This window comes from Melanostigma gelatinosum (genome assembly GCF_949748355.1).
Source record: "Melanostigma gelatinosum genome assembly, chromosome: 22".
Lineage (NCBI taxonomy): Eukaryota > Metazoa > Chordata > Actinopteri > Perciformes > Zoarcidae > Melanostigma > Melanostigma gelatinosum.
In genome coordinates, this window is record NC_136655.1 from 10,662,793 (window position 1) to 10,690,657 (window position 27,865).

General features: G+C 44.9%; 1 protein-coding gene across 1 annotated transcript; it reads right to left on the minus strand.

The window, feature by feature from the left end:
- Window positions 1-2,397: 2,397 nt before the first annotated feature.
- On the minus strand, window positions 2,398-27,489 carry ahcyl2b (adenosylhomocysteinase like 2b). The gene is made up of 16 exons (XM_079294618.1): window positions 27,147-27,489; window positions 11,322-11,430; window positions 8,075-8,218; window positions 7,597-7,697; window positions 7,380-7,482; window positions 7,183-7,277; window positions 6,725-6,831; window positions 6,307-6,423; window positions 6,100-6,163; window positions 5,927-6,015; window positions 5,769-5,839; window positions 4,965-5,059; window positions 4,599-4,697; window positions 3,431-3,578; window positions 2,672-2,792; window positions 2,398-2,561 (listed from the first exon to the last, which is right to left on the minus strand). Exons 1-16 carry the CDS (start codon window positions 27,465-27,467, stop codon window positions 2,555-2,557), a joined length of 1,791 nt encoding a protein of 596 aa, XP_079150744.1. The 5' UTR covers window positions 27,468-27,489; the 3' UTR covers window positions 2,398-2,554.
- Window positions 27,490-27,865: the final 376 nt, after the last annotated feature.

A 27,865-nucleotide genomic window follows, 5' to 3' on the forward strand; every position in this document is an offset into this window, starting at 1 on the left:
TGTCTTCCCCCGCCCATCCATCTGTTGGTCAGCTTACAGCTGACTAAACAAAAAAATAAAAGGGAAAAGTAAGACTCAGGACAACAGGTTTAAGAGCTACACTGACAACAGGTCACACTACTGGATGAGGGGATTCTCAACAGCACAAGGAGACAGAGAAACACACGAACATAGGGAACGGAGTGCCATTGAGGTCGTGTGGGCCGTGACAGTGTAGGATCTCGTCATTACATGGTGGCACATGGACGTATGCTAGGTTTGTGTTCCTATGCACAGACTTTAATTTAGCTTTTGCCAAATTTAAAAGATATAGTTTGACATTTTAGGGACACAGTTAGCCTGGCGCTGTTCAAAAGGTAACAAACTTCTCATGAGGACGTTTAAAAAGGTCACTGATCGACATGCCCGTTTTGTTTCATTTGCATGAAACCCGAGCTTAAGAGGTGCTGGATGTTGGATTTTGTTACCTTTATGCTAAGATAAGCTAACTGGCTGCTGGCTCCTGCAACATATTTATCATACAAAAATGAGAGTGGTGTACATTTTCTAAACTCTCTGCAAGAAAGTGACGATGTCCATTTACCAAAATGTCAAAAATATTCCTTCAAAGACTTTGGTTGGTCTTCACAACAACAAAAAATGCATGAATTGTGCATATTTGTATTTTGAGTCGGCAAAAGTATTTATTAAACTGATAAACAAAGCTTTTTTGTGCTATTTTAAAATCTGTAATGTGATCAAATGTATTTTCCATACAAAGTGCAGTACATTTTTTAGAACTGGATGAACTGCATGTGTGTGTTTCAGCATTTGAGCCTTCTCTGTGAGAGTAGAGCTGGCAGTGTCTCCCAGCAGGCTAAAGGTTAGAGAGACTCTGATTGGTTCAGGTGCAGAGCCGGCACAGCGGCGGGGAGCACTCGGCTGTCAGGTGAAATGACTGTCAGGACTTCCTAATTTCCACCGTCAGGTCAGCTGGGGACGAGCTGCCGAGGATGACGACGGTGCAGATCATTATACTGGTGCAGTCTATGCCTTTGAGGTGGGGGAGAAGAAACTCAAATATATCAGGGCTAGAACAGCAAGTTTGGAGATCTTTAATAAAAAAAAAAAAAAGGTGAAAAATCCCTTTACAGGCAAACGCTCATGACTCTGCAGTGACGGTAAATGTGCTTCTCGGAAGTAAAGAAAAAAAAAAAAAAAATGGTGGCATTCAGATCCCAGATTTTATTTTTCAAACTGTACCAAAGAGTTGTGGTGTGTATGTAAGTACAAATCTAAACAGAACCATGCTTTTCAAGGAGGACCTGATTGAATTGATCTGTTTAATGTACCGGCCAGGTAGCAACTTGCTGCTCATTTGGTATCTCTGTAAATATCTTCTGTCACAGTATTCAAAGTGAGGGTTAAGTACATTTATTACACTTATTAGAACATTTAATTGCTTATCTTATTGGCATATGTTGATTTTTTTCCCCAAAAGTAATGATGTTAGATGACGCAGGAGAGAAAGAGATAGAAAAATCGGTTTCAATATAAATATCTAAATATACAGTATACCCCTTGTAATGATCTGACAACCTGTCATGCTTCAAATATAGTATAGTTATTCTTGGTAAAGAAAGAGAGTAAATGAAAAGGTTAGCTCTCACAAGCTTGAAATACTTCTCATCGCTTCAACACTGGCGCCATGTGAGCAGCTGGAAGCAGAGGAAGAAGCAGCCAATGAGATGGTTTCACTGTGGCTTTGAGTGACAGGCGGGAAGACCCGGCCACCATCCAGTCGTACTACCAAAGAAGTTCTGACAAACTACAGGCGGATCCGAAGGGACTTAAAAGAATGTTTAAAAACAGATACAACAGAGAATCTTAACAAAACGATCAAATAAAAGACATGATATTATTGGACCCTGAGATCCCGCCTAACCCCGCCCACCAGGTCTAACCCCAACCTCGCAGTATTACGCAAGAGAAAAACAAAAATCACAGGTAGAAAAAAAGAGACAACAAAAAAAGGACAGAAAAAAAGTGTCTGTCACTAACGGTCATATTCATTCACGCAGATTTGTTTTTTGTTTTTAATATATGATATCTATTTTCAGCATGAATAAGTTCAACTTTAATTAAAACAATAAAAGATCTGGCAATGGCAAGGGAGGATGGAGGATATACTTACGACTCGACACACAGATGAGCGACTAAAGAGATAATGGTGGTGAAATGACGAGTGGAAGAGAAGTAAAACGTCTTCCAGAAGACGTCTGGGAGCTAGCTAATGGCGAGTGGCAGGAGGAGCTCTTCAGAGTTAAAGTTATCATTATTGTTTTCGAGCGTGAAATAAATAAAAACGGCTGCCATAAGCGCAGGGAACGCCACGCCCTTCCGCCTCCCCCTGTGGCTCAGTCTGAGCCCCCCCCCCCCCCCCTTGAATATAACGCAGGTGTGTTGACTGTTCCGTCAGTCCTTCCTTCTGTTCTCCTCATCCTCCTCTCCTTCAATCAGTCTGTGCCATTCACGGAGTATTTGCATTTCTTCAGTCCGACCCCGACACTGGTTTTTAATACCTCAATGAGAAAAACAGAAAGTAAGCAAGTTAGGATGATACGTTTCTAAACCGTTTCTTCCTCCCTGTGATTTATCTCTTGGAATGTGTCGTGTTGAAGTGTTTCCATACCTATAGTAGTTTGGCTTAAAGGGCCCGTTCTTGTTCAAGCCCAGATACTTGGCCTGCTCGTCACTCAGCTCTGTGAGATGTGCGTCAAACGTAGGGAGATGTAGGCTGGCCACATACTCGTCTGGAGGCCCGAGAGAGAGAGGAGGAACATGTTAACATTCAGCAGGCGTCTGTGGCTATTTAATCATGCAAATGAGAAAAGGAAGAGGGAGGCTCTAAGGTTTACTCTCCATCCCTTGCTCTGCACTGTCTTCCTCCTCATCCTTCCATGCATCTTTACTTCCTTTCTTTCCTTGCTTCCCCCCGTTCTCTCCACCATCTTTTCTGTCAAGTGTGTGCCGTGGTAACAGCAGTCGTCACTGACGGCGTGACCTACATCCGACTCCCTGCTTTTCTTTAACATGCTCTGACCCACCGAGACAACGCTGCAGACAACGTGTGTGTGCTGTACGCATGTACGCACACGCACACACACGCACACACAAACAGGACTCATTCTACTGTGAGTGATGAGGGAGACGACTCCGGACTGAACAGATGAGACTGTGTCGGCTAAAGAGATAAATGAAATATGCCTGCAGGCTCTCTACTGGGGTAACAACAAACCACTGCCAGTAACTTGCTTGGTGGCGACTTAAGTACCAAACAAGGCTATTTTGTATCTCCCTGGCGTGATATCCGTCTTTGTTTGTGCACACTTATACTTCTATTTTGTGTATTTCTGTATTCAGCAGTCTTTGTTGACATCTCAGTGCTTACCCATCTTCTTGGGGAGCAGGTACACATCCTGTTTGTAGCGTCCCTCTGGGGCGTTGTACAGCTCAATCAGAGCCAGCGCCTGGGTGGTGGCGGTGATGGAGAGCACAAAGGTGGGCACGGTGGAACAGCTGAGGTTCAGCAGGCGACCCTGCAGAGGAAGACAAAGCAACACAAGGTTAGAGAACGCACGGTTCCTCTTTGCAGTCGCGAGACCAAAGTGCCAGGATGTGCGCAGTCTGGAGTGAGACGACAAATGTGTTATAAAAGAGAAATCTATTTCAGGTTCCGACAAGATTTCAAAAAGCAAGATGCGTGAAAATATTTATCAGCAGCGGTTTCGTCTTGATTCTGAAAGTCACTGTTGTGCAACTTATACTGACGAAGATGTTTTGTTTCGGCCCAAATACTAAAGTGTTGCTGCTGTCTGAGAGAAAATGAGGTCGTTCGTAAGTAGAACTGAAACACTCTGTAGCTTTGAGGAAGGAGGAACAGAGAAAGGTTGTGTTGTTGATAAAAAGCAGAATTAAAACATAAGGTTTTGATGCTCAGTTCACACACAAAAAGAAAAATCACATGATTGTTTTTAAGTGCAGACGAGGCTGGTGCATTTTATGTGGCCCGCGCACATACCATGAATTTGTATAAATAAATAAAATTAATAAACGGCAAAGTTATGAAACAAAGGGGGATGCACACGCATCATCTTTTTAAACTTTAAACAAAACCAGCCATCTGAAATTGTCTTGATTTCAGAATAATATTATGAAGATGATGTATTACTTCTTTAAATAAATGCGAATTCGGGAACACAACTCTATTTTGGAGCTCAAACAGAGAGACAGACATCGGCGGGCTGGCAGGTTGTCTCTCTGGCCCCGACAGACTGCTCTCATTCTGTCACAGCGTGTGACACACACACAGTGTCTTAACCTGCAATGTGCATATGCTGCATTCTGTGTGTCTCTTTAATCCCTCGCACATTTTCTACAATTTAATTTGTTGACAAAATGTGAGTGTCACCATATCTGTGTCGCTAAGAATCTAAAGTTCCCTTACTCAGGTGTTCTTTCAAAGTCCTCTGGGAAAGACTGTGTCAGTGTGTGCGTGTGTGTGTGTGTGTGTGTGTGTGTGTGTGTGTGTGTGTGTGTGTGTGTGTCCCACAGTGTACCTCAGCCAGCAGCACTATTCTCTTGCCATCAGGCCAGATGACGTGGTCCACCTGAGAGCGCACTCTCTCCCAGGTCAGTTCAGGAGTCCTCAGGCTTGCCTACAGAGTGAGCACAACATCGTGAGCAATGTTTGTTTCCACTTCTTATTTCTGTTGGGCTGAGCTGTCGGACGTCCATCGTCCCGGGCCAGAAGTTGACTCAGGGCGCTTGGTCTTTTACAGTGATGAAGAACTTTAAGAAGTGAGTCACGACTTCCTCTCTTGTGTCTGGACTACTTTCCTGTTTTCTTTAAATAAAATACTTTAATTCATCTCACTATGGCAGTTTGCTGCCGTACATTAGTTTCTGTATCGCTGTTGACTGACCACATCGATCTCAGTGTTGGAGTGTCCCATGTTGCAGACAATGCAGCCGTTCTTCATGCGGTCAAGGTACTCTCTCACCACCACGTTCTTGTTGCCTGAAGGAGCGAGCGAGAGATGAAAAGAGAAAGAACCGCGAGGACAAACGCACAAAGAGCAAGAGGTCAAAACAGTGACAAAATGTGAAATAGACACAAAGAAAGAGAGGAGAGCGAACTTGAAGTTTTATCAAATGACACGTTTGAAAAGGGGCCGACAGTAAAACGAGGTTTTTAAGACTTCTTATCCACTTGTCTCTTCCACCTGTCTGCAATTTGGGAACACGCTGGATGCAAGGATGACTTGGACAGGAAAAGGATGTGAACTATCATGTATGATTTGTCAGCAGAGGAAGATTTTCACATTTTCTAAAAAATCTATTTAACCAGTACCTTATTGGATCTAATGATTGTCCCGTTTTATATATTAATTGGGGAAATCTTACACAAAAGCAAAGCGCCTTCTCCTTTTTCATTATCTTTTCTGTTCAATTGCCGTCACCCCTTAAGCGAGCCCCTCTGCTTCAGGCCTGCCAGCAACATTAGGTAACGAAGCACAGAGACAGAAGTAATTCTCTGCTCTAATTAAGTGTTCAGGACAACTCCCTGGCTGCTGAGCTGAGAACTTGATTAGTGGCGGTTAGACACCGACGACAATGACTGAATATCTGTCCAGTCATCCTGAACGAACAGACTGAATAGTATGTTCCGTTTACATTTTGTTTTATCTTGGCTCAAACACACAGAGAGAGACAGCGGCTGAACCGACCTGTGCAGGTGATGACGATGTCCACCTGTCTGATGACTTCATTCAGTTTCACCAGCCTGAAGCCGTCCATGCTGCGTTGGCGAGAAAGACAACACAGAGCATGAGACGAATGCAACGTCAACGCCCGGCAGTGAGGAGCTCAACCGGCGGAGTCTTACCAGGCCTGCAAGGCACAGATCGGGTCGATCTCTGTGACGTAGACGATGGAGCCCATCGCTTTCAGGGCGGCACAGCAGCCTTTTCCCACCTGCCCATAATAGACATGGGACATCATCATACAGTAAAACAATCATTTATTGTGTTCAAGCCTGTATGGAAACGTCCGCCTTACCTCTCCGTATCCACACACCACCACCTGTTTGCCTCCGAACATGACATCAGTGGTCCTCTTCAGGCTGAGGACAGAAACGCAATTATACCGGCCGCCATAATATTTATTCGGACTGTTTGGAGCAGAGGTGGGTGTGATTGCCCTGCAACGCCGAACATGTTCGGTTTTATAATCCCCAACTCGGTTAAGCAGGAGGGCGTGTCCTACCCGTCTAGGATGGACTCCCTGCAGCAGTAGAGGTTGTCAAACTTCTGCTTGGTCACGGAGTCGTTGACGTTCATGGCTGGGACGCAAAGCTTCCCAGCTTTGGACAGCTGGTACAACCTATGTTTGTAGACAAACAAATATCCTATTTAACATGCAAGTCTTATGTACACAGCAATTGTACAGTGCACTATTAATGGCAGCATTTTAACCACTAGATGGCGATGTGACCACACAGGAAACTGGGAGTGTGTCACTGCATGTCTGTGTTGTAGTGCGAGTTTGTGCAACAATTTACTTGCGTATTCTCGAATCTAAAATACAGAGACTGGTTTTACGTGAGGCAATGTCACGTTTCACCAAAAAACATTGCTTTAAAACGACGACAAAGGCAAGAACGTGTGCACGCTGCGACTCCCACCTGTGCACGCCGGTCACACTCTCCTCTACAATGCCCTTGATCTTCTTGAACATGTTGGGGTATTTTTTGTAGATCCAGTGAGTCAGGTCGCCACCGTCATCCAAGATCTGACAGAAGGGAGACAGAGAAAGATTGAGAGGGGGGGACAATCCAAAAGTAAGTGGAACAAAGACAGCGAAATGTGGAGAAAGACATGTCAATAAAAGGAAGTATTAAGCAGATATACGTCTGTAGTTCCTTCCTGCATGTCTAACAAATGTTATGCTTAGAAAGAGAAATGCACTTTGTATTTTGTTGTACATGTTATGCTTTGTGTACTTCGACTCAGTGTAAAAATAGAGTCCTTGTATTTAAAAAGATCTAGGTTGTCTGGTGAAAATAGCAGCACCACCAACGCTGTTGGATGGAAATAAAAAGAAAAGCATAAGTGAGCTTTATTTAGAACGTAGGTGTGCTACCATGTTGGGTTGCCAGCCTTCCACGTTGACACAGCGGTCGATGCACCACCAGAAGTCGTCCTCTGACTCACCCTTCCACGCAAACACACTGAAACCTAGAAAGAGCCAGGAAGCATTTTAGACGTAGACGTAGAGAGAGAGAGCACAGGAGGGAAGAAAAAAGTGCAGTCGTCACACACAGGAACTCCCAGACTCACCTCCCTCTGCCAGGGCAGCTGCCACTTCGTTCTGGGTGGAGTAGATGTTGCAGGCTGCCCATCTGCACTGAGCCCCCAACGCTGACAGAGTCTCCATCAGCACCTGAGGAGAAGAGGGTCAAGTTTGACTTTTTTGTTGTGGCAGCTGGAGTAAAACCGTCTGATGTTTAGGCTGTGAGTGTTTGTGTGTGTGTGTGTGTTTTGCATCCCCACTCACAGCAGTCTGGGCAGTGATGTGGGTGCAGCCCACCACCTTGGCACCGGCGAGGGGTTTCTCCCCCTGGGCTCGCTTCCTCAGAGCCATCAGAGCTGGCATCTCTGAGAGAGACACGCAAATGAACACATAAGTGGATAATCAGCCGGGTGGTTAAGGACTTCCCATCATTTAATCCCTCCAGTACTTCATCCCTAATCCATCGACTCATCCAGCTGAAGGAGTTAGTGATGCTAAGGGTGTGTGTGTGTGTGTGTGTGAGTGTGAGTGTGAGTGTGAGAGAGAGAGAGAGAGAGAGAGAGTGAGAGAGTGTAGCCTGCAGGGTGTCAGCTGAGGCTCTCTGTATGTTCTGTGGAGTAATTAGGGGATGATGTGAATAATGTGCGTTGACGTGTCGGTTCTTAAATGGTGTTCTCACTTGTAGTGCCAGGGAACATATGGCACCTTTTACATATGGCCCTTCTACAGTCGTTTGGTTTACCTTGCTCTGCGATCTCGATCTCTCTGCGGCCAAAGTCGGCCTGTTTGATGTTTTTGATGCAGAAGTCTCCGTTGCCCTTGGAGTTCTTCTGCTGTTTGTCCCGAGGAGACGTCTCATCGTCAGAGCTGTCCGTGTACGACGCCGCTGGAAAAACGAGACGCACACATAGACAAACGTATCGTCAGTACGTCTCACACACACACACACACACACACATAAAAGTACAATATTTTTGCCACTGCCAACAAAAAGGGATCAGCCGGTTCAACAGAGTCTTCAAAAGGCTCAGCAAAACCAGAGGTTTGAGAGGGACCATTCACACTGACAACTTCCATCCGTTCTGGGGATGTAGACATTCTGAGACACCCATCAACCGGGCCTATGACGATGCAGCCTGACAAACAGCAGCTTCGGCGCCACGAAGACAAAACGTCAGCCTCAATGTCAGAGCGTTGACAACCATCTTATGGCTCAGTCTCCTAAATCCTCCCTTCCTTCACTCTCCCCTGCCTCACCCCCCTTTTTGGGGATTCAGTGATAAATCCAGCACCCACCGGTCACCGAAAGAAAAGACGACCAAAAGGGAGAAGACCGCTCTCTGTCGTACGGACATCTCTAACAAACTAAGATGAGAGATTAAGGGACTGGATGTGATGTTAATGGATGCCTCTAAGCTGCACTGTTGCATCTCAAATCACCACAAAGCAAATCTGTCTGGCCTCAGTGCAGACAGGAGAGAAGATGCCTGGGACACTTCCACTCCCCCATATATGACTCTTCTTTCTCCCATCGGACATGGAGCGTCTGGACAGAAAGAAAGCAACCTGTGAGGCCTGGACGGTTCATAACAGAGTCAAAGATAAATGTGGAGAAGCACTTTTCCAGTTTGTGTGCAATCACGTATCTGAAACAATCTTCCAGAAAATAATATGTTTTTCTTAATCAGAGCTTATTCAATCTCATGTTCATCTTCTCTTTTGCTTTGTTTTAATCCTTTTAAATCCTATTCACGTGCATCTCTTGTATATTGCCTGGTTACTTTTAGATCTTGTCTGAATGCCTTTATGTTTTATCTGAAGCACTTTGAATATGGCAAAGCAAATGTATTTGTATAGACTTGAAAGAGCTGAGAGGTTTCAAAGTGCAGAACCAACACAATGTGCCGTCGGTTTCTACACTGTGAATACGGTGTTTTTTTCCCAACCCAGCAATTTGACTTTGGTAGGCCACAGATTCTGCACAGATTATAAAGCAGCCGAACTAAACCCTCCACAAAAACTCCAGTCTCCTTCCAATACACGAGTGCAAAGCAAACAAAATACAAATGTGTTTCAACACTGAGAGAAACCTGTCAGAGAGCGGTATCGGTGCACCTCTGGGAGATAGAAACAGTGCGGCAGCAATCTTAGTAATAAGATGCCTCCATGTCTGGCACCAGCACTGAGAGGTTCCTGTGCTCAAGGCTGACTCAAGACACAGGTACGGTTCCTCTTGCACAGAGCAGGTACACGACGCCAACATCAGTTCTTTCAAAATGACCATGGACCAGCTCCAGATACCACCGGCTCCCTCGCCAGCACTGCAACAACACCGAAGTCAGAGAACATGCTGTACTGTGCCAGGAGGTGAAAGGCTTCAAAATGAAAAAGAAGATAATAATCCACGAGTCCACCGTTTTCTTTTGAAATCCCCCATCCGTACCGACAGGAGGGAAGGGGGGGGGGGGGGGGCGAGCAGATCTTAGGGATCATGAGGGCGGATGTGCCGATACTTGGAAAGGAAAACTGGGACAAAGCCAAAGACTGTGAAGAAACGGCATTCTACATTCACACTGAAGTATTTTTAGACATCAACAAGAGCTAAAAAGGAGAATCTATTTCACGTAATCCACAACTCAAACATAATACTTAATCATTTAAAGTCTCAACCAACACGAAGACCTATTACACATTCACTTCTGTCAAATACAAGTCTGAAATGGGTTGTGCATTAAAGCACTCCATCAATTTAGCTCTGCACTCCTTTAACATCGTCGGACTCACTATGTAGTCATAAAAAAAATCAATACAGCATTTTGCCATATTTGTCAAAACTTGTTCTCACTCCACAGCCACAGATTTTCTTTTTCATTTTCAAACGTCGAGTCTTCAGACCCAACCGAGTGGCAGAACTTGATGCAATTTATCAGACTGTGCAGCAACCTCTGGCGCCTCAAAGGGCTTCATACAATGTGTTCACTGACGCAGTCCCACAGCCTGGTAACGCACCATGCCGTCGGACATTGCTTTCCCTTAAAGTGTAATGGGATGACAGGCTTCAGTCATACAAAACTCTTTACATCTACATATTTAAGAAAATGTTAGAATTGAACTACATAAACAAGTCTTTTAAAAACAACATACATATTGTAATTGCCTCTTATTTCCGAAATAAAAACAGATTGTTGTTGAACTTATCACAAGGCGATTCATCTGTATCTGCTATGCTTTGACAGACTTTGACCGCTACCTTAAGAGGTGCACGTAATGAAGATAATCTACAGCAAAGCGGCCTTGGGAAAAGTACTACAAGTGTGTTCGGCGTGTCCTCTGCACTGTGGGAACCATCAGAGGAATAAGAGGCGCTCTGTTGAGGGAATTATGGGAGAAGACAGGGAATCAGCAGAGACGGGGGAGGAAGGAAAAAAAAGAAAAAAGAAAGGAGGATTCAAAAGGGGAGAGAATAAGGCTGCACATGTTTCTGGAAATAACCTTAATATTGGCAGCACTGACGCATTTCACTCAATTTATATTTGCCGCTGTTGAGATGTTAAGATAAGAATCCACCATAGAAAAAACCCTATACCAGCTGACCCTGGTTAGTGATGCCTGCAAATGTGCCGGTGGCAAGCTCCAAATGTTTCATCCTCTCTCAATAGGAGTGAATAGTCACTCGTGTTTTTTAGCTCTCCGTGACCCGACGGGCTCATTACGGCCGTCCACTAATACTGACTGAAAGTCATTAGTCCATCTGCCTGTCCATCTTATTCCGCCGCGAGAGGCGACGCCGTCTGAGCCGTACGGATTAATTCGTCATGTTAATGGTGTCAATGGAAGATCTGTGGTCTGCGAACGAGCCCGACACACAGCGGGAAGTCTAAAAGCAGAGCCATCGGGAATGTTTACACGCTGCTTCAAGTTTGAAGGCTAATTTACACATTTCTCTCGCACCACTATCGTCATGAATGGGACTGGGGATTCACTTCTACCTGAGCTGTAGCTGTCTGTGGACGACTGGGAGATGGAGCGGGACAGGGAGCGCCGGCCGATCTTGGCGGGACGTTTGTTGAACTCCTGCTTCTGGTCCGCAAACTGGATCTGCTGGTGGACGGAGAGCACAAAGAGGGAGGGGGGGGACAGAGATCAGCACTCGTATAGATTCTGCAAAAGCATCCATTTACATCACATCAACAGCTTTTGTCATCATGGATTTATTAAAAAGGTGCATGTAAAGTAGCTCTTGCTTCTTGGAAACGACCACCAGGCTTCACGCATAGATACACAGTTCTTGCGCGCACACACGCACGCACACGCACGCACACGCACGCACACACGCACAATCTCCCCATGTGGGATTAATGAAGTAACTATCTCTATATATCTATTGAAGAGATAAAGACAACTGAACAGAAGAGTTTCTCTGCCTTCGGCATGGCCGGAGAGCTCTGAGTTCACTCTGACTTTCAAAAGATAAAAGGAGACAATGGGCTTATTATCAACCGGCGACAAGGCCGCACGGCTGACGAAGGTACAACAGTTCACTCTGGGCCTGTGAAATAGGTGGGAGGCGTTTGGCTATTAACTGTAGTCGCGCCACAAACTGACCGGGATTCTATCGCGTCGTTAATCTTTCCGTTATTACAGAGTCAATAGCTTGGTGAATTGTAATTCACGTAATGACAATATTAGAGTGCGAATAGTTGACTTATTCCCACCATAAACCCACGGAGAGGGAACAATACATGCTGGTGTGTGTGTTTTATGCTGTGAAGCATGAAAACAACTTTGTTTTTTCATCAGTCAACAAAGAACCGCGACTCTTTGCAATCGTTCATTCTGTCAAGAGAAATTGGGAAGTGAGAGTTTTTTTGCCGATGCCACAGTCCTCTGACGGAGATGGTGAAAAAAAAGAAAGCTTTCAAGATTTGATAAAAAGGTGACGAACGTGAATCGTGCGTCATTCATGTCAGTCATTCTCCTCGTTGAAAAAGGCCGTCCTTGAGTACAAAACAAGAAGATATTTTCAGCTTTTTATAAGAGGAATTACAAAATTTCTGATATTCAACCACACTGTGTGTGTGTGTGTGTGCACGTCTGATGCAAAGAAGCTGTGTGTGAGGTGAATCATAAAGTGTGCAAGTCCAGAAAATATACTTAGAATTATTAAAAGTACTCAATGCAGAAAAATGTCCTCTGACTGTTATGCTGCTTTTACATCATTGGATCACTATTACTCATGCACTAGCGTAAAAGCAGGATTTTATTATTGTAGGAGAAGTAATGACAATTTTAAGAGCTGCTGTCCAATCACAAAGAACATTGAGTCAACATAACCAGAGGTCGACACATGAGAAAAAGGGTTTTACTGTTGATGATCTTGTGTTTTCGCTCAGTTCACTGATCTCCCGGCTATTTCGAACGCAGCCGAGAGCATCAACACCTTCCCGATCAGGCATGGAGAGGTCCATTATGAAACGTTACAATCAACCATATCTCATAAAAACAAGCCAAGAAACTATTTCCTGATACTAAAATTGTAAATACACAATCCAATCAAATGTACTATTTGCTTACTTCCACTATCAGCCAACTGATGGCTATTGAGGTGTTTAGCCATTTCAGCTTAATCCAGACCCCGATATGCTAACCCTCACCATGCGTGTCCTTTCTTCTTACCTTTTTCACACAGGGCTCACTGCTTCCCCCATTCTTTTTCTTCTTCAGCATTGCCTCACATGTGTCGGGGTGTGCAGTGGAGTTGCAAGAAGTACGATGCACGTCTGATTAAAAGGCCTTGTGCACCGATAGGACCTCGTCTTTCGGATCATTTCACGGGCTGCGTCTTCCCCCTCAGCCTCTTTTTAGCCTCCGCTTTCCTGCAATCCAGCCCAAACTGGTCCGACCATGTGCCGGCAGACACAATGCAATGAATTGTTTCCCCTTCCTTTCCTCTCCCTCTCTCCCGCCTCTGTTTTCTTATTTAATTGTTCAAGAGATCGGAGTCCCTGAAAACCAAAAAGGTAAACTTCAGTCTCTGCTGACGATGTGTGGAAAACTGAATACTAAATGTATTGCTTAAAATCTAGGGTGGGACTCGGTGGAATTGATGAAATGTATCCCAAATTGGAGCACACAAACTCGTTTTCTAAACAACTTTCTATCCAAAAGCGTCGAGAGCCCTTGCCAATGAAACGAAACACACAAAAAACACAAATTAAAATCGAGGCATAATACACAAAAGGGAGCAGTAAACCTAAAAAAAACAGACAAGAGTAGCTAGCAGCTCTGTGGGGTTGTGCTTCTACGACGTGCAAGTGAGAAAATCTTCATCTTCTAAACTGATGCTCCTTGGAAAGGCAATTCCCATTCTACTGCACGACAAAACTAACGTAGGAGTGCAGCCGAAGGCCCCTATAACAGGCTATAATACAGCAATTGGTCTCTTCAGGTTCATGGGATGGAGTTTTAGATGAGGGGCTTTAGGAGCTCAGAGTTGCAGTGGAGGATTGACGGTCATTTTCGGGGAGCTCAGGAGGAGATACAAGGGCTTATGACACAGGTTAGCTCAGGCTACAGCACAGAGGAAAGATGAAACGCTGGTTTGCTTTTTGCTCTCACCCTTTGGGCATTTCCCAAAGTACTGCTCTGTACATAGTACACGCATCTCCACATACTTGTGAGAACATGGGATTTGATTTCTAGGCTGCAGCTGGTCCGTGGCAAGCAAAAACTAAATCTCCAAAATGATTAATATTGCACGTATTTGGCCGACAGCAGGAACGAGCGATAGAAGAACACAACATGGTGCCGATCCACTTCTAACGGGCCATACAGTCTTGAAAATCTATATTTTTAACGTGCTGCAATCAGACTTTTACGATTCATTTCAAGGGAGTGAATGAGCTGATGCTCTTATCCACAGCCGCTTACAATAACCCACCAGCCAAATGCTGGCCAGCTGTTCCTGTAGCTTACGACCCGCTCCGAGTCTTTCTGGACCTTTGCATGAAGTGTGTCGTATTATGAGCGGTCACAGGCTAATATGATCCAAAAGAAAAGAAAAGAAAAGATAATTACAAGCATGACTTCCTGGTAACGTGACATGACAGAGCATCACACAGAGAATTATTATGCATTATGAAAGAAATGAAGAAACGAATGGAGAGTGCAAGACTCTGCTCCTGTACTAGTACACTGTCGATATACATGACCCAGCAACACTGGCTGCCTGTTTGGAAAAGTCACTATGAGGAGTTCATTCAATCGGTCTAACATTGAGAGAGCAGCCGAGGACAGAAATATTATTATACTATCAAAAACCAGAAATATTTTGGGCTAAACTTCCACCTCTGTGACACTGATCTTCCCCCCTCTAACCTCACGGTGCACTGCTTTACATTACGGATGGTGGCGGATTAGGAGCTTAATGACATGTGCAGAATGAATGTTAACTCGATCCTGGGACACATGAGAGACTGCCACCTTCCACTCAACTGTGTGTGTGTGTGTGTGCGTGCGTGCGTGCGTGCGTGTGTGTGTGTGTGAGAGAGAGAGAGAGAGAGAGAGATCGGACTGCAGGGAACCAAGGCGTAGAGTTGCTGAAAACGTTTGTACTCGTGAAGATCCCAGAGGGGATGTGGGATCCTGGGAGTGAAGCCAGGTGTAGGCCGTCCCGCTGAGGTGGACTGTGATGGTTGGCGAGGACGACTTGGACAGCGTGTTCACGCTTGTTTTTGACGCTAGCAGCCACAATGAGGACAATAGTTCCTAATGTTGCTCAGCATCTACTGCTAAATCTGTTTCAAACAAGGCGCTACTTTGCCACACACCAGCGCTCTAAAGTGCTAAAACAAAAACAAGTAAGTACCCAAGTACTTTCATTTCCTTTTACTGCATTTTCATAAAAAGATAAATACACAGACTCTACACTTTGTGTTTCATCTGCTTATCTAACTCGTGATGCAGTTTTGAGTCAGGACAGGGTTAGGGGATCTCTCGCTGAACGCCACTGGATCTGCGGCACAGGTCAGGAGATCGTCTGGGCCGGCCAGGTGAAACAACAGAGACCCCTCTGGGCGAGAACAGAGGAAAAACAAAACAGGCACAGATGTACCGGAGCGGCAAATGTGATGAGATACGACACTAAAGCTCACTAAATTCCTCGACTAAAATAATCAGAAATTAATGTAGTTGTAGGTAAGATATAAGGACGTATTTAAGTGTTATTACCACTGTGTTGTACTATAGTCATTCATTATCTGTTGATTCACCAGCATCTGGAGTGTTACCGAAGCACGTCAGAATGTCAGACTAGGCACATTTATAAAAGGTTTTTCTGTGTGAAGAACAAGCACCATTTTAACACCTTATAGAAGAACATCTACCTGAAAAACAGCAGGGAGGGGTTCTAAATAAAAGACGCAAATATGCCGCTGCAGGCCAGGTTAGAAGCTTGGATTTTGAGGCTTTCTGTTCTAAACAGGAAATCAATGCAAGTCACCTTTCTCCTCCACAAAGCAGCTTGCGAAAATCGCTCCCAATTTGTCCCAATCAAACAATGGTTCTCTCCACAAGAACACTTGCACATATCAAAGTGCAAAATGCCAATCTCCCTCTGCATTTCAGCTGCACTCAATAAGCCTTTGGCAGGACTCCAACGAGGGGGAGAGAAAATTAATGTTTAGCGAAAATGTTTCCACGTCTTTGATATCCTGAGGCTCTCTAAAGCCTCGGAAGATTAGTTTGAGGCTTGGCCAAACATCAGCGGTGAATGGCGCCTTGAAATAGTCCGACAGCGCCTCAAATCACGACTGTAAGTTAGCGGGGACCACAACTTCAGCGGAGCGCGAGCTTGACGTCATCTGTGATGTCGCTGATTGATGAGCCGGCTCTATCAAAACACATTTGTAACTAAAGGCACACAGGCCTGACGTCATACGCATTTTCTTTGGCTTGTGATTAACCAGGGAGGGCTGAACGACCAGCTACATCTGCCACAAACCCACGCAGTCATACAAACACCTGTGAAATGTGATACGACGGTGTTTTCTTCGTCTAATATCTCTAGGTTTTGAACTGTTGGTCAGGCAAAACAAGCTATTTGAAAACACTGCCCTGGCCTCCGTTAGCTGCAGCCCTATATAGGATAATAGAGAATGAGTTAATAATTAATCGTGCACTATTCATCATTCGAGATTCTCTTTGTTTTTCCCTTGTGTTGCGATGCATGCTTTCAGCCAAATGTTTCATGTAAAAACGTGTGATCAGCTGTATCTGTAGGGATGCAAGCGGGCTGACGACATACAGCCGTGCCTTCACAGCTGTATCGTCTGCAGGACGTTCCATGTGAAAATATCCTCCTTCAAGTTTCTACAGAGGTCCTGAACATTGTAGTTTCTCAAAATAAAAAGTACATAACCCCACAGACATTGAAAAAAACATTTTCACATCCCTGTATATGAGCTTTTTCTTTGCTTACACAGCTTTTTTTCCTTCTTTAAGTCGATCCGTACCAGAAGACATTGATCATGTACCGGCCACACCTGTGTCGGAAGGAACCCGATGCTAATCAAACACAATGGGGTCATGGGACGGCGACCCCCGCAGAAACCAAACACCGGGCCTCTTGAGCCGTCAACTGGGCCGGAGGTCCTCTCTCAAGCCCCGCACACGGAAACACGTCACTTCTGAAATATGGTTGCAAAATAACCGTTTTCGCAGCCGGTTATGACAATTATTATTAGAATGGTCCTCAAAACAACAACGGCTACCTCTTAAAACTGCTCGTACATATACTACAGCTATGTTTACAGAGTTGAGAAACTCATTTGCTGCGACGCACACGGACTCTGCACACTGCCCTTGAATCGTTCTGCTCCCCACAATCCACCTTCAACTGGTCAACAATGCCACGAGGCTCAATTATGTTTTCCTGAGGCTTCCATGTTTCTGAGTCATTCCTTTGTTTACATCCCGTTCTGTTTATCTCGTCCATGGTTGGGGGCTGAGGTTTTGGTGCTTGCATGACAATACAAAGCAGAGGCCCGAAGAGACAAGACTCTTCGGGCTCGTTCGTCAGCTAATCCATCTGGTGCAAAGTGTCATTGTGCAAACAGACCCTCAAATTGCACTGACATACGAACATTTGTGTGCAGTGTCATATTCTACAGCAGTTTGAATTTTGGAGCGATAGCTCCCCAGCATGTCTCCGGAGAAGAGTGTGTGAGGAGGCAGAGTGTCAATAGAACGAGGACGAAAGAAGACGAGCTCCTTCTCACAGTAATCATATTTCAAAAACACTCCCACGAACAGCCTTTCAAGCTGCAGGACATCCATAATTACTGGCCTAAATGACAACGTCCCCATCAGCTTAGACGGCTGTCTTTCTGTTCCTCCACCTCAAAGAGCTGCCACAGACCATTGAAGGCCACGTCATTCAAACCCCCCTTCCATTCCCAACCAAAGAGCCGAGACAAAACTCAATGTGAGAAACCGGTGTGCGTCTTTGTGTCAGAGATGCTGAGACCCCATGTGCAGTTTAACGGAGCCTCGTCTCACTGTCTTCTGGTTGTGTGCGTGTTTCCCTGATTGAGAAAAATCTGCCAGCAGCTGTGATCCTTCCATTGTGGCAGTGAGGCCTGTTTCTACTGAACTCGGTATAAATGAACAAGAACAATGAGAGGATGCTATGTAAAGTAAGGTAGTTAGGACGCGGATATTCACAGCACTACCAATAACAGCACAAAGACCTTTAGAGGGGTCAGTTTAAACACCGTAACACATTTGAAAAGCTATTAACATTTAACATTCAGTGGGAATTACAGGACCGTGAGGGCGCTGTGACTCACTATTAAGGATTGATGTTTCTCGGCTTTGCGTGTCCCAAAATGAGTTTTAAATGAGTTGCAGAACAGCGGCTCCCTGTAGATATTTTAGATTGTGTCATTTGGTGACTTAACACTTCAGTCAACATCTTTCAGTCAGCCGGCGTGTCTATCTGAATCAGTAAAGAGCCGTGCACTAAAGAGACAGCAAACTATGCCGGGCCAGCGGAGAGCTGTGGCGCAGGTTCTTTGCGAGGAAGCCCAAAAGGGGAGAAGGGAAGGAAGTGTTCTCCATCAGGCCCATTGGGAAGCTGGCTGTTTATACCTCCTCCCTGCTGCTCCCCTCCGGGGAACCCAGCCTCCGTCGCTGGCAACACAACCTGAGCTCCAACCGAAGAGCACAAACACACCGGATCAGTATATGTGACGGCATTAAAACACAGCGATCACTGGGAAATTACATTAATATTCAAGTATTCTCTGGTCATATCAATGCACAAGAAAAAAAAAGAAGAGTGCTGAACAAGATGCACAAGCCCTTTATCAAGACTGAACACAATAGTCGAGTGCATTGGACCAAAACACAATGTACCAGTGACCCGTTTCAAAGTCCCCAGTTTGAATGTTAACTGAAAACTTGAATTGCTACTGCACTGCGTCAAGTGTTGTGTCAACACCTGCTCCATTGTGGGAAGCTAGCATTGACCGGGAACTCTCACATTACCAGACAGACACAAAGTCTATATCGGTTATGGGAGGATGATTGTGTTGACAACAAGTAGTACGCTTTCCATCCAGATAAACAGGGCTTTCTGGTGGCCTAATAGTGAGAGCGCGTTCGGCAATTACCATTTTAAGGTGTCTGTCAGAGTCCCAGGTACACAAACTTTTCAGCCACAGGCAACTTTCACTAGCATACGGCCAGCAGTTGTATTCAATGTCTTTCCATATCGTCCATGTGATGATAGCAGTAGAAAAGCTGTTGATGGCTAAGTTAAAATGAGGCAGGCAAGATAAGCCAGGCTAAAGGGCAGGGAGGGGTACTCTCAAACCAAGTGCCAATGGGCTTTTAAAAGCTTTCTGTTTGGATGTGGTCCGCCAAAAGACCCAGAAAAGTGAGAGTGATGGTGGAATTAAAAAAAAAAAAAGACTGCAGGGAGAGGGAACGAAGAACATGCACAATAAATGGTTTAATGCTGTAAAGGTATGTCTGGAAATATCCTCAAAGATAAATCCTAAAAGTGATTCTGCCAGGCTGTCCCAAATCTGGGAGTAATTTAGGGAAAAAGACAAACCTACAAGTCTAAAAAGCTTCTGAAAGAGAGATAAAGAGAATGAGAGGCCTGTATGCCAAGAAGTGGGAAATCCAAATGGAAATTAACATAAAAAACTATGCATCCGATATTAAAATCAAACAGCGAGTGACTTATTTCTATTAAAGTATCTAAGAAGTGGTAAGGGCCTTTTAACGTTGTGTAGTTAATCACTACGTGTTGAAAATAATGTATTCCAGAAATGTGGTCTAAAAATATCTTGACTTTTAGGCCCTTATTGGCGCAATAATTGTAGCTACCGGTCGATCAAAACACAAAGCCCAGCCAGCCAGGGATACGACGCCCTCTGATTCAACTCGCACTACGTCGATCTCCGGGGATGAAAGAAAGTACGGCCTGTACTGTACGCTGCCACTGGTGTGGCAACAAGGAAAAAATATTTCTGCTTTTAGTTTCCTCTTATCCTCTTTTTGATTGGCACCCTTTAACAGCAGGGTCAAACATTTAAATGACACCTTCACAGTTGGTTGACAGTGACAGTGTTATCTCGCTGACAGGTTTCCTGGTCTTGACGGATCACACTGCGGTTGATCACATCGGCTGACGAGCCGTTACTGTCAGGTATAGGACAGTCTGTCACACCCAAGGCCATGCTGCACATGTATGACCACCATCTTTGTTGCATGAATTCAATTTCGTTTCTGTTATTTTAATGCATTTAGTGGACGGATTGAAAACCATCACTGCAGTTTCAACACACCTCTGCTGCTGTGTGGTAGGTTATCATTTAACAGCTCTCCACAGGTTTCCTCAGAGTCCAGTAAATCAAACCAGCCAGCAGGGGGGCAATGTGCATGCTTTGTCCCCCTCTGTTCACCTTTTGTCCGAGTAATGTCCACTCTTTGCGCGTCACTGGCACTTTAAGTCACAAGTCAAGTTACTGTCTAACACATGCAAGCACTTTGCTTCCTCAATGAGAAGCTGCTCGGTCAGATCGAAATTAGAAGCCACGGCAGCGAGGAAAAAAATCGGCTGCTCCGATCGTGGCTGAATTACCCTCCACCCATCCAATAGGAGAGACTTTCTGGCCACTCTGACCAATAGAAGCGCATCAGACTGTGCTGCCCCCGAGACTGGCTGTGATGTAAGACTGGGCCCGGATGATTTATATACACGGACAAGTGCTCATAATGGCGCACATACACACCCATTACCGTCCAGTCACTTGGCAGTTATCGAGTCCACACGCAATTACCAGTGGCCTAACACGTGCCCCCATAAACAACACATATACATATTGCCAGAGGCTTAGTGCCAACACAGGGCCTCACTACACTCAGTGCAGCCACCGCAGGACATCCTCTGCTCTCTGTCTCTGAAGCCTACACACAGCGTCAGCATATACAATGTGGAGGAACACACGGATACATTATACAGCACAAGTGCCTGCTGCTTGACACACTGGTGGCCATGTTTAACAAAGTCCAGTTATGGGAAGAATAACGCTGCACAATTTGTTGTGTTATAATTGCACTCTTGGTTTATTTCTTAAATCAATTAGAATCATAAAACCAATAAACTTTGATAATGCTAACATGCTGCTGTTTTTCCACATGTGAATGCAGAATCGGTTTATAGAGATTAGGTCTAAGCAACTGCCCTGGCCCTGAGTAATCACAGCGAACACACTCTGGGCTTCCCGGAACATTCCTTTCCATTCATATCTGCCGCAGAGCGGAGGAAGAGTGCCAAGACTGCAGGCCTCACATGTCATTCAAGGACAAATTAAAGACCTCGTCAGGTCGACTGTTTCAAATCGTTCAATTTTCTCTGTCCCCCTGAGACATCGTTGATAAATTGTGGCTCTTTGAACATTTAGCGAATTTAAGTTTCGTTGTATTTGCGACTATGCCAGTTGCAGTTTTATGGTTCGTCCCATACAAAAGGCCCATAAAAATTCCTACCAATTATCTGATCCAACTGTACATCTCACTCCCTCACAAGCACACTTCAGTTGTGTAACAGGGTCTTGTTGCCCATGCGGACCAGACTAGGGCACAGTTTGGAGCCCCAAGGCTAAGTGATTAGCTTTACTATTGATCAGATTGTTTAAAAATCTATTATTTCTTTCCAGCTCTATTTGGCCATCAAATCTGAGAGCAAACAAATAAAGGAAAACGGTTGATACTTGATCCAATCCGGTAAACAATGCCGAGACTAATTAAACAGCAAGCTGTATCTACAGTATACATCCATCCACTCATCTCTTTCCCCATGAAACAGTCATCCATCCGTGCATGCCATTTGTCTTATTGGTCACTTCTGAATACCACTACAGCTCTGAGTAGTCAAATCCTTTCACTGAATTGAAGAACAAACTGATTGTTAACGTCAGCCATTAAGCTAAATGAAACCTTCCATCAGCTTGAAAGCTAAATCAAAACACCTTAGGATTGAACAGCAACAAAAGTCTTAAAATTTAAGTGGTCCGTTTCTGGAATTGCATGTTTGTTTGTTTTTCTTTTCTCCTCTTGAATTCCCATAAATATCTCTCTCTTTCCCTTTGGGGAAAGTATAATTCCATCAAAGGCACACAGACGGGGGTGATGCTGGTCTATTTTTTAATAAACCCGTTATGGGGTCAATGATCTGTGTTTAATTAGGAGTGTGAAGCAATTCTTCAGTGATTAGGCCGGATTTGGATTTCTTCTTTATCCTCTTGACCACTGGATGCTGGCAAAATAAATTAAATAATTCGCAATGTGAAGAAATGAAATGTTTAAAGCAGCTCAAATGACTGTGTGTAATATGAAAGCTGTCATTCATAGTGTTGAACCCGCAGATAATTATTACCGGACTCTCCAAGGGCTCTACCGGGACGTTTTAGCCTCATTGCTGGTCTTGGTTTTGTTTTCCTGCATCTTTATCTTTCCCTTATCTGCATCGCTTCAAGCTGCCGAATGTTTTCGGCAGAAATGATGTGCTAAACCCGCTGTATGCTACCCGCCCAGCACCAGACAGCAGACAACGTTTGCTGGATGTAAATGTGTACATACAAGGCTGAATGCATGTATGCATTTCCCGGCCCAAAGATGTTCCGGATATAAACAGCTCTCTCCTCTGTCTGCCAGGGCTGGGTGGTTTGGCCTGACTAATAGGAAGCAGGGGCAGACTGATGGGTGTGTGTGTGTGTGTGGGCTTTGTGAGAGCCCTTTTGTGAGGCAGCACTTTTTGAACACAATGTTGAGCCTTTGTTCACCGTGCAATGCTTGAATATGGAGCCGCATTCCTCGTCATGCTTCATAGCCGGTTCAGTGGTAATGTCCACTACTGTCTACTGATCCTCATGTAAACTCAGCACTGTGGGCACAGATACATACTCACTCACTTATTGAACAGGAACTAAACCAAAAGGGGTTTGAAATGTCACACTGTGCCAGCTTCTTGCGGACGCACAGGTTCCAGGAAAAAATGAGTGCTCTCCTTTTCCCTTCAGTCTGTCCACATAACTGTTCCAAGAACCCTTTGAAGGTACGGTGTGTAACTCAATGAGCTGTACATGCTCAGTGATAGCAAGCTGCGATGACGAGGCAGGAAATGAACCGGGGAGTCACAGATGGACATGTGTGGGTGGTACAGTCAGGAACAGGGAAGCACAGACAATCGGCACTGCCAAAACCAGACGAAAAACAGAGCGACTGCATCAGAGACTATACGAAAACACAAGAGAACATACAGTGTGTGAAAATTGATTTTGGCATGTTGAGTATGGCACTGGGTGTTCAGTACTTCTCTCTGTCATTATAAAGTGACTATAGGTATATCAGTGTCAAATTAATATGGATTATAGGTAAACATGCCGTGTAATCGCAGAAACTGACAGAGCTAGCAGGTGGAGTACAGGACAGCTAGCTCCGCCCCCTTAATGTCAAGGTAACTAACTATTGTTTTGAAATGTCATGAAGAAGGTCTGATATGATCATGACAAGAGCTACTGGCCGAAAGACAAACTTCTCTGACATTTAGGAAACCGCATTGACATTTAAACATGAGTTATTTCAATAGAATTAATTAAAGCCGATTTTAATAATTTTGCATCTCAGCGAAGGCAAATATGAACACACGTACATGTTTATTTTTCATTTGCATGATTCTGACTCTATAGGTTTACTTGTAAATGTGTTTTGAGGCTGAAAGATGTGATTGAAATCAATATCGGGCATCTCAAAATATTTCTTTACAAGGAATTGAGATCAAGAAACAATTGTGATCTCAAGCCCGACAGCAACGTAGCTGCTCAAACGTCCCGTCTGGACAGTGATGAAGAGATCACTATCTGGCACCCTGGGGGGGTGAGAGAAACTCTACCAGGTGTAAAGTTCCAACAGACCATTTCCTGAGTCGAGATGAAGATGGTTAGGGAGATGCGATCTCACGCATGCCGTTGTTCCGCGGCGCTGAGATTTACAGAAGGCACCGCACATGAACACAATGAGACGGTCGAGAGAGCCAGACAGGGGGGCTCAAAAACCGGAGGCATGTGCAGTTTACGACTCACTCTGCGATGGGTTTTGGTACATTTTAAGTAGTCTGTCATTCCACTTATTAAGGGTCCACGGTATTGTTGAGTCGTGTGACACAAGGCAAGCAAGACATGCAGAAACATGATGCAAAAATAGAAGTGCTGTGACGCGGTAATTTGAGGACGAGGAGATTGAGGGCACCAGAGAAAGATCAGATGAATCAGGATTTACTTGGAGGTCATTAAAAGCAGCGACAAACCATGACTAAGTGCACTCAGGGCAAGGCTGGTCAAATATACACCTTGTTCCATGAGTGGCAGAGGCAGCTAGGACATAAACACCTACTTAACAGCACCACTAGCTTCCTCCAAGTATATATTTTAAGACATTTCTTGTTCAAATGCCTGGCAGAGTTTCACAGTAGTCCAATACAGATCTGCATTCCTTTAAGTTCACAGCAATGAAAAACAAGAGCTAAAAAGGCACTTAATACTATACACATATACATAAATAGACACGATTTCTCCCCACACAATTTTCAGCATGTTCTTAACTCCATCATCGGACACGTCCCATTGTTTGATATAACCCCTGATTGTCCATGAAACGGCACAAAGAAACCCGAGAGCTGATATCTGCAGGACACATCAATACTGAAGCCAACTTGTGTTCTTGATTGATCCAACTCTTACCAGTGACTAACTGATCATCAATAAATCATTAACATCCAAGTAGCCAAACAAACATTAACACTCCGTCCACTCCCCCACCCCCCATCTGTCAGTACAGCGCTAACCAAGCGTGCAATATCATTAGCAGGTGCTTCATACGCAGGCCCAGCTGGCACTCTGCTCTAAGTCTTATGATTGGGGTTTTCAGGGCAGGGACTCGGCACTACATCCTCTATCGCCGACTACTGCTGAGTCATTCCCACCCCCTGGGTCACGGTCGGCCCCTCATCCTCCCTGCCGGTGACCTCTGACAATGGTCAAACTTACTCGCTGTCCTCCGAACGCCAGCGAAAGGTAGTGTCAGCATAATAACCAACACAGAAGAGTTTGATCATTGACAGGGCCGGACAGAGAGAGCGTCCATGGAAGAAGGGATGGAAGACTGAGGGACGGCTGGATTTGGATCCGATGCTAATTCTTTTCTCTCCTTCGCTCTTTCTCAGGGCATTTCTCAGACTCCACATTCCCGTATCAACACACAGCGAAAGGATGCGTGCATGTGTGTGTTTGTATGCCTCAAAGGACCCTCTCTATCTGTCTAATGTTGTAAAGTGTCTACGGCTGGCAGTGAACTCCAAATGAAATCACATTTGGCACTTTTTATCTTGCTGCCGAAAACCGCACAGCTGGCAAACGCTGCTTTACTCGCTGTGACTCGAGATGTGGTATTTCTTATGCCGTATAACTTCTGATCAAGATATTTTTCACAAATAAAATTAACCTGTAGCATTTTGGGAACTAACTTTTTGTACTTTGTTCCTGTATGCAAAATAGGTCTCCTCAATAATCCAGATGTGGCCGATGCTGTCCGGTACAGCCTGTTTTCGGTTGTCCCCTGAATGTGGATCAGCTTGTGGGGCCAGTGCTCCTGACTGCTGCTTTACTTCCACATGACGGCTTGCTGCGACAGTGTGAGGTCCGAAAAGCAATCTGCTCTGAGCTGCTGTTGATGTGCGGTCCATTCTCACACTGTACTATACAGTGCTCCTCCTATGGAGGCTTCTAGTGGGGCTTTCTTCGGGGTGGCCTGATGGGATAGGATCATTGTCAATGTGTATTCGTGGGTGTGGGTGTGGGTGGTGAATGCGTCCCGTCCGGTTTGTACTGTCCCTGCAGGTTTCCCCCTGACAATCAACAACCTTTTAGTTCCCTTTCTCCAAGAGTTCATTGGGAAAACACGCTTAACAAGTATTTTGCATTCATGTCGCATGCCACAAACTGGCAAGCAAAAAAAGAAAAAAAATCCTGATTATGACCATCACTGATTGAGTGCACCGGAGTGACCAGAGGCTATAACTCTCAGTCAACTGTTATTAATAACTCTGATCTAAAGGAAAGAGCTGGAAGCTGCCTCAAAGGATTCCTTATCAAAATTGTTCTTACCTTGGCCTTTATGTCCACTTCTGACCCAATCACGACTTTGTTACACACAAAGAGATAAGGTCACAATCGCAGAAAAGCAATTTTTTGTATCCACACTCGTCAAGGACAAGAAGTCAGTCCGGCCTCTGAATTAAGCCACAAGGGCAGGAACTCCCTTCACTGAAGTACAGGTGCCCCACAGGCTCAATCAGGCTCGCAGGAAACTAGCACAGTTTGCTCAGGAGTGCTCTGGAGTCAGGGATTACAACTGTTATGTCTCGTGTTAGATCACAACACTTGGGTGGCACTGAATCAGTAAAACCAAGATTATCACGGCGTGTTTGTAAGCAGTGGACGGTGATCTTCATTTTACTGACCTGAGGTCAAGCAAGGATCATCACTTGAGCAGGTGTTAAAACGTTAAAGCAGTCACACACCAGCACCAATGTCTTCTCTTCTATTTTACTGCATCTAAATCATCTGGAAACTTCTAAACATCTGCCAAATAAGATAACTACCGTACTGAAAACAACCATACATATATCATGTGCTGACGTGCCCCAAGAGTGGAGGTGACAATATATGATTATTAAAAGAAAATCTGCTAAAACAGCGACTCAAGCTTCCATTAAAGTTAATGACACTGCGTATTTCAGCTAGCATCACATTGCGTAATCTATATGAGGCATATAGGTAAGGTTATAGTCACATCCACAAAGCAACAACAGTAAGCGTGAGCTTCTTTATAACGGGAATAACACTTAATATCCACAAAACTTGTGAGAGCAGTTGAATACTTTCCATCCAGCTGACGTTACGAAGTTCACGTCTTAAAGATTCAGCCATGTCAGCCTAAATTAAATGGGTACAGCTATTGTTTAAATGGTAGTTATCCCTTATTACACCCTCCACCGTGTTATTAACACCGAGGAGCATAATTAAAAGAGTTTACAGACACCGCTGGATGAGCTTTGGGACCAGCTAGCTGTGTTAGCATCGGCACACAATGAGAGCTTTCGTAGCGGCGAGGTGCTCGGTGGTGGTCCGATAACACAGAGGATATAGCAGCTAATGTGAGGGTGAACGTGTTCGCTCACTCGCCTTTTTCATCCGCGGAGCCTCGGCCACGGTACCGTCCCGGTTGACGAAAGCCTCTCCTCCGTTCTGCTGCGGGTCCGTCCGCTTCATAGCCGATGCCTGCGGCATCTTCGCGGGGTTCGGGGTGAGCAAACCCAGGCTGCCTTCTCCGGCTTTCGCGGAGGGCTCCGCAGCAGAGACAACGGCCTCGTGCGGGTCGTTTCTGCCGAGGGTCTTGCCCTCCGAGTTTGGTGTCACCGGGGAGCCCGCCTGTAGGTCTTTGCCGGTGGGGACGTCTTTGAGTTCGACCTCTGCCATTTTTGCTGCCACAACCTGGACTGACATCGCTGCAGTTTCACAAAGTCCCTTTTTCCACAACACAAATAGCGAGTCAAGCGGATGTGAGCGGAGGAGCGACTGTGTCCAAATGCATTGTGGTCCTTGTAGTTCGTCTCAGTTCAGTACCTTGACTCCAATATCAATGATAGGCACACATCTGACATTTTACAAAACCTTAGTCAAAGTGGGGAAAATCCATTGACATATACATTTTATTTAGTCATAATCGATAAAGTGACGACTATTCCCAGCAAGAAAAGCTACCCTGCGAAGTGCATTGTGGGAAATGACGTTTGTAATAAATAAAAGTACGACACTAAACTACAAAACAAACGCGACTTATGCCTGATAATGCTGCATGGCAATCAGGAATAAAGTTTCTAAATTGTTTTCTGTTACTAGGC

Coding starts and splice junctions, on each gene's coding strand:
- ahcyl2b (XM_079294618.1), bottom strand. CDS start 27,467: ATGTCAGTCCAGGTTGTGGCAGCAAAAATGGCAGAGGTCGAACTCAAA. Junction 6,016..6,099: donor TGGTGTGTGGATACGGAGAG/GTAAGGCGGACG, acceptor TATTATGGGCAG/GTGGGAAAAGGCTGCTGTGC. Junction 5,840..5,926: donor ATCTGTGCCTTGCAGGCCTG/GTAAGACTCCGC, acceptor TCGCCAACGCAG/CATGGACGGCTTCAGGCTGG.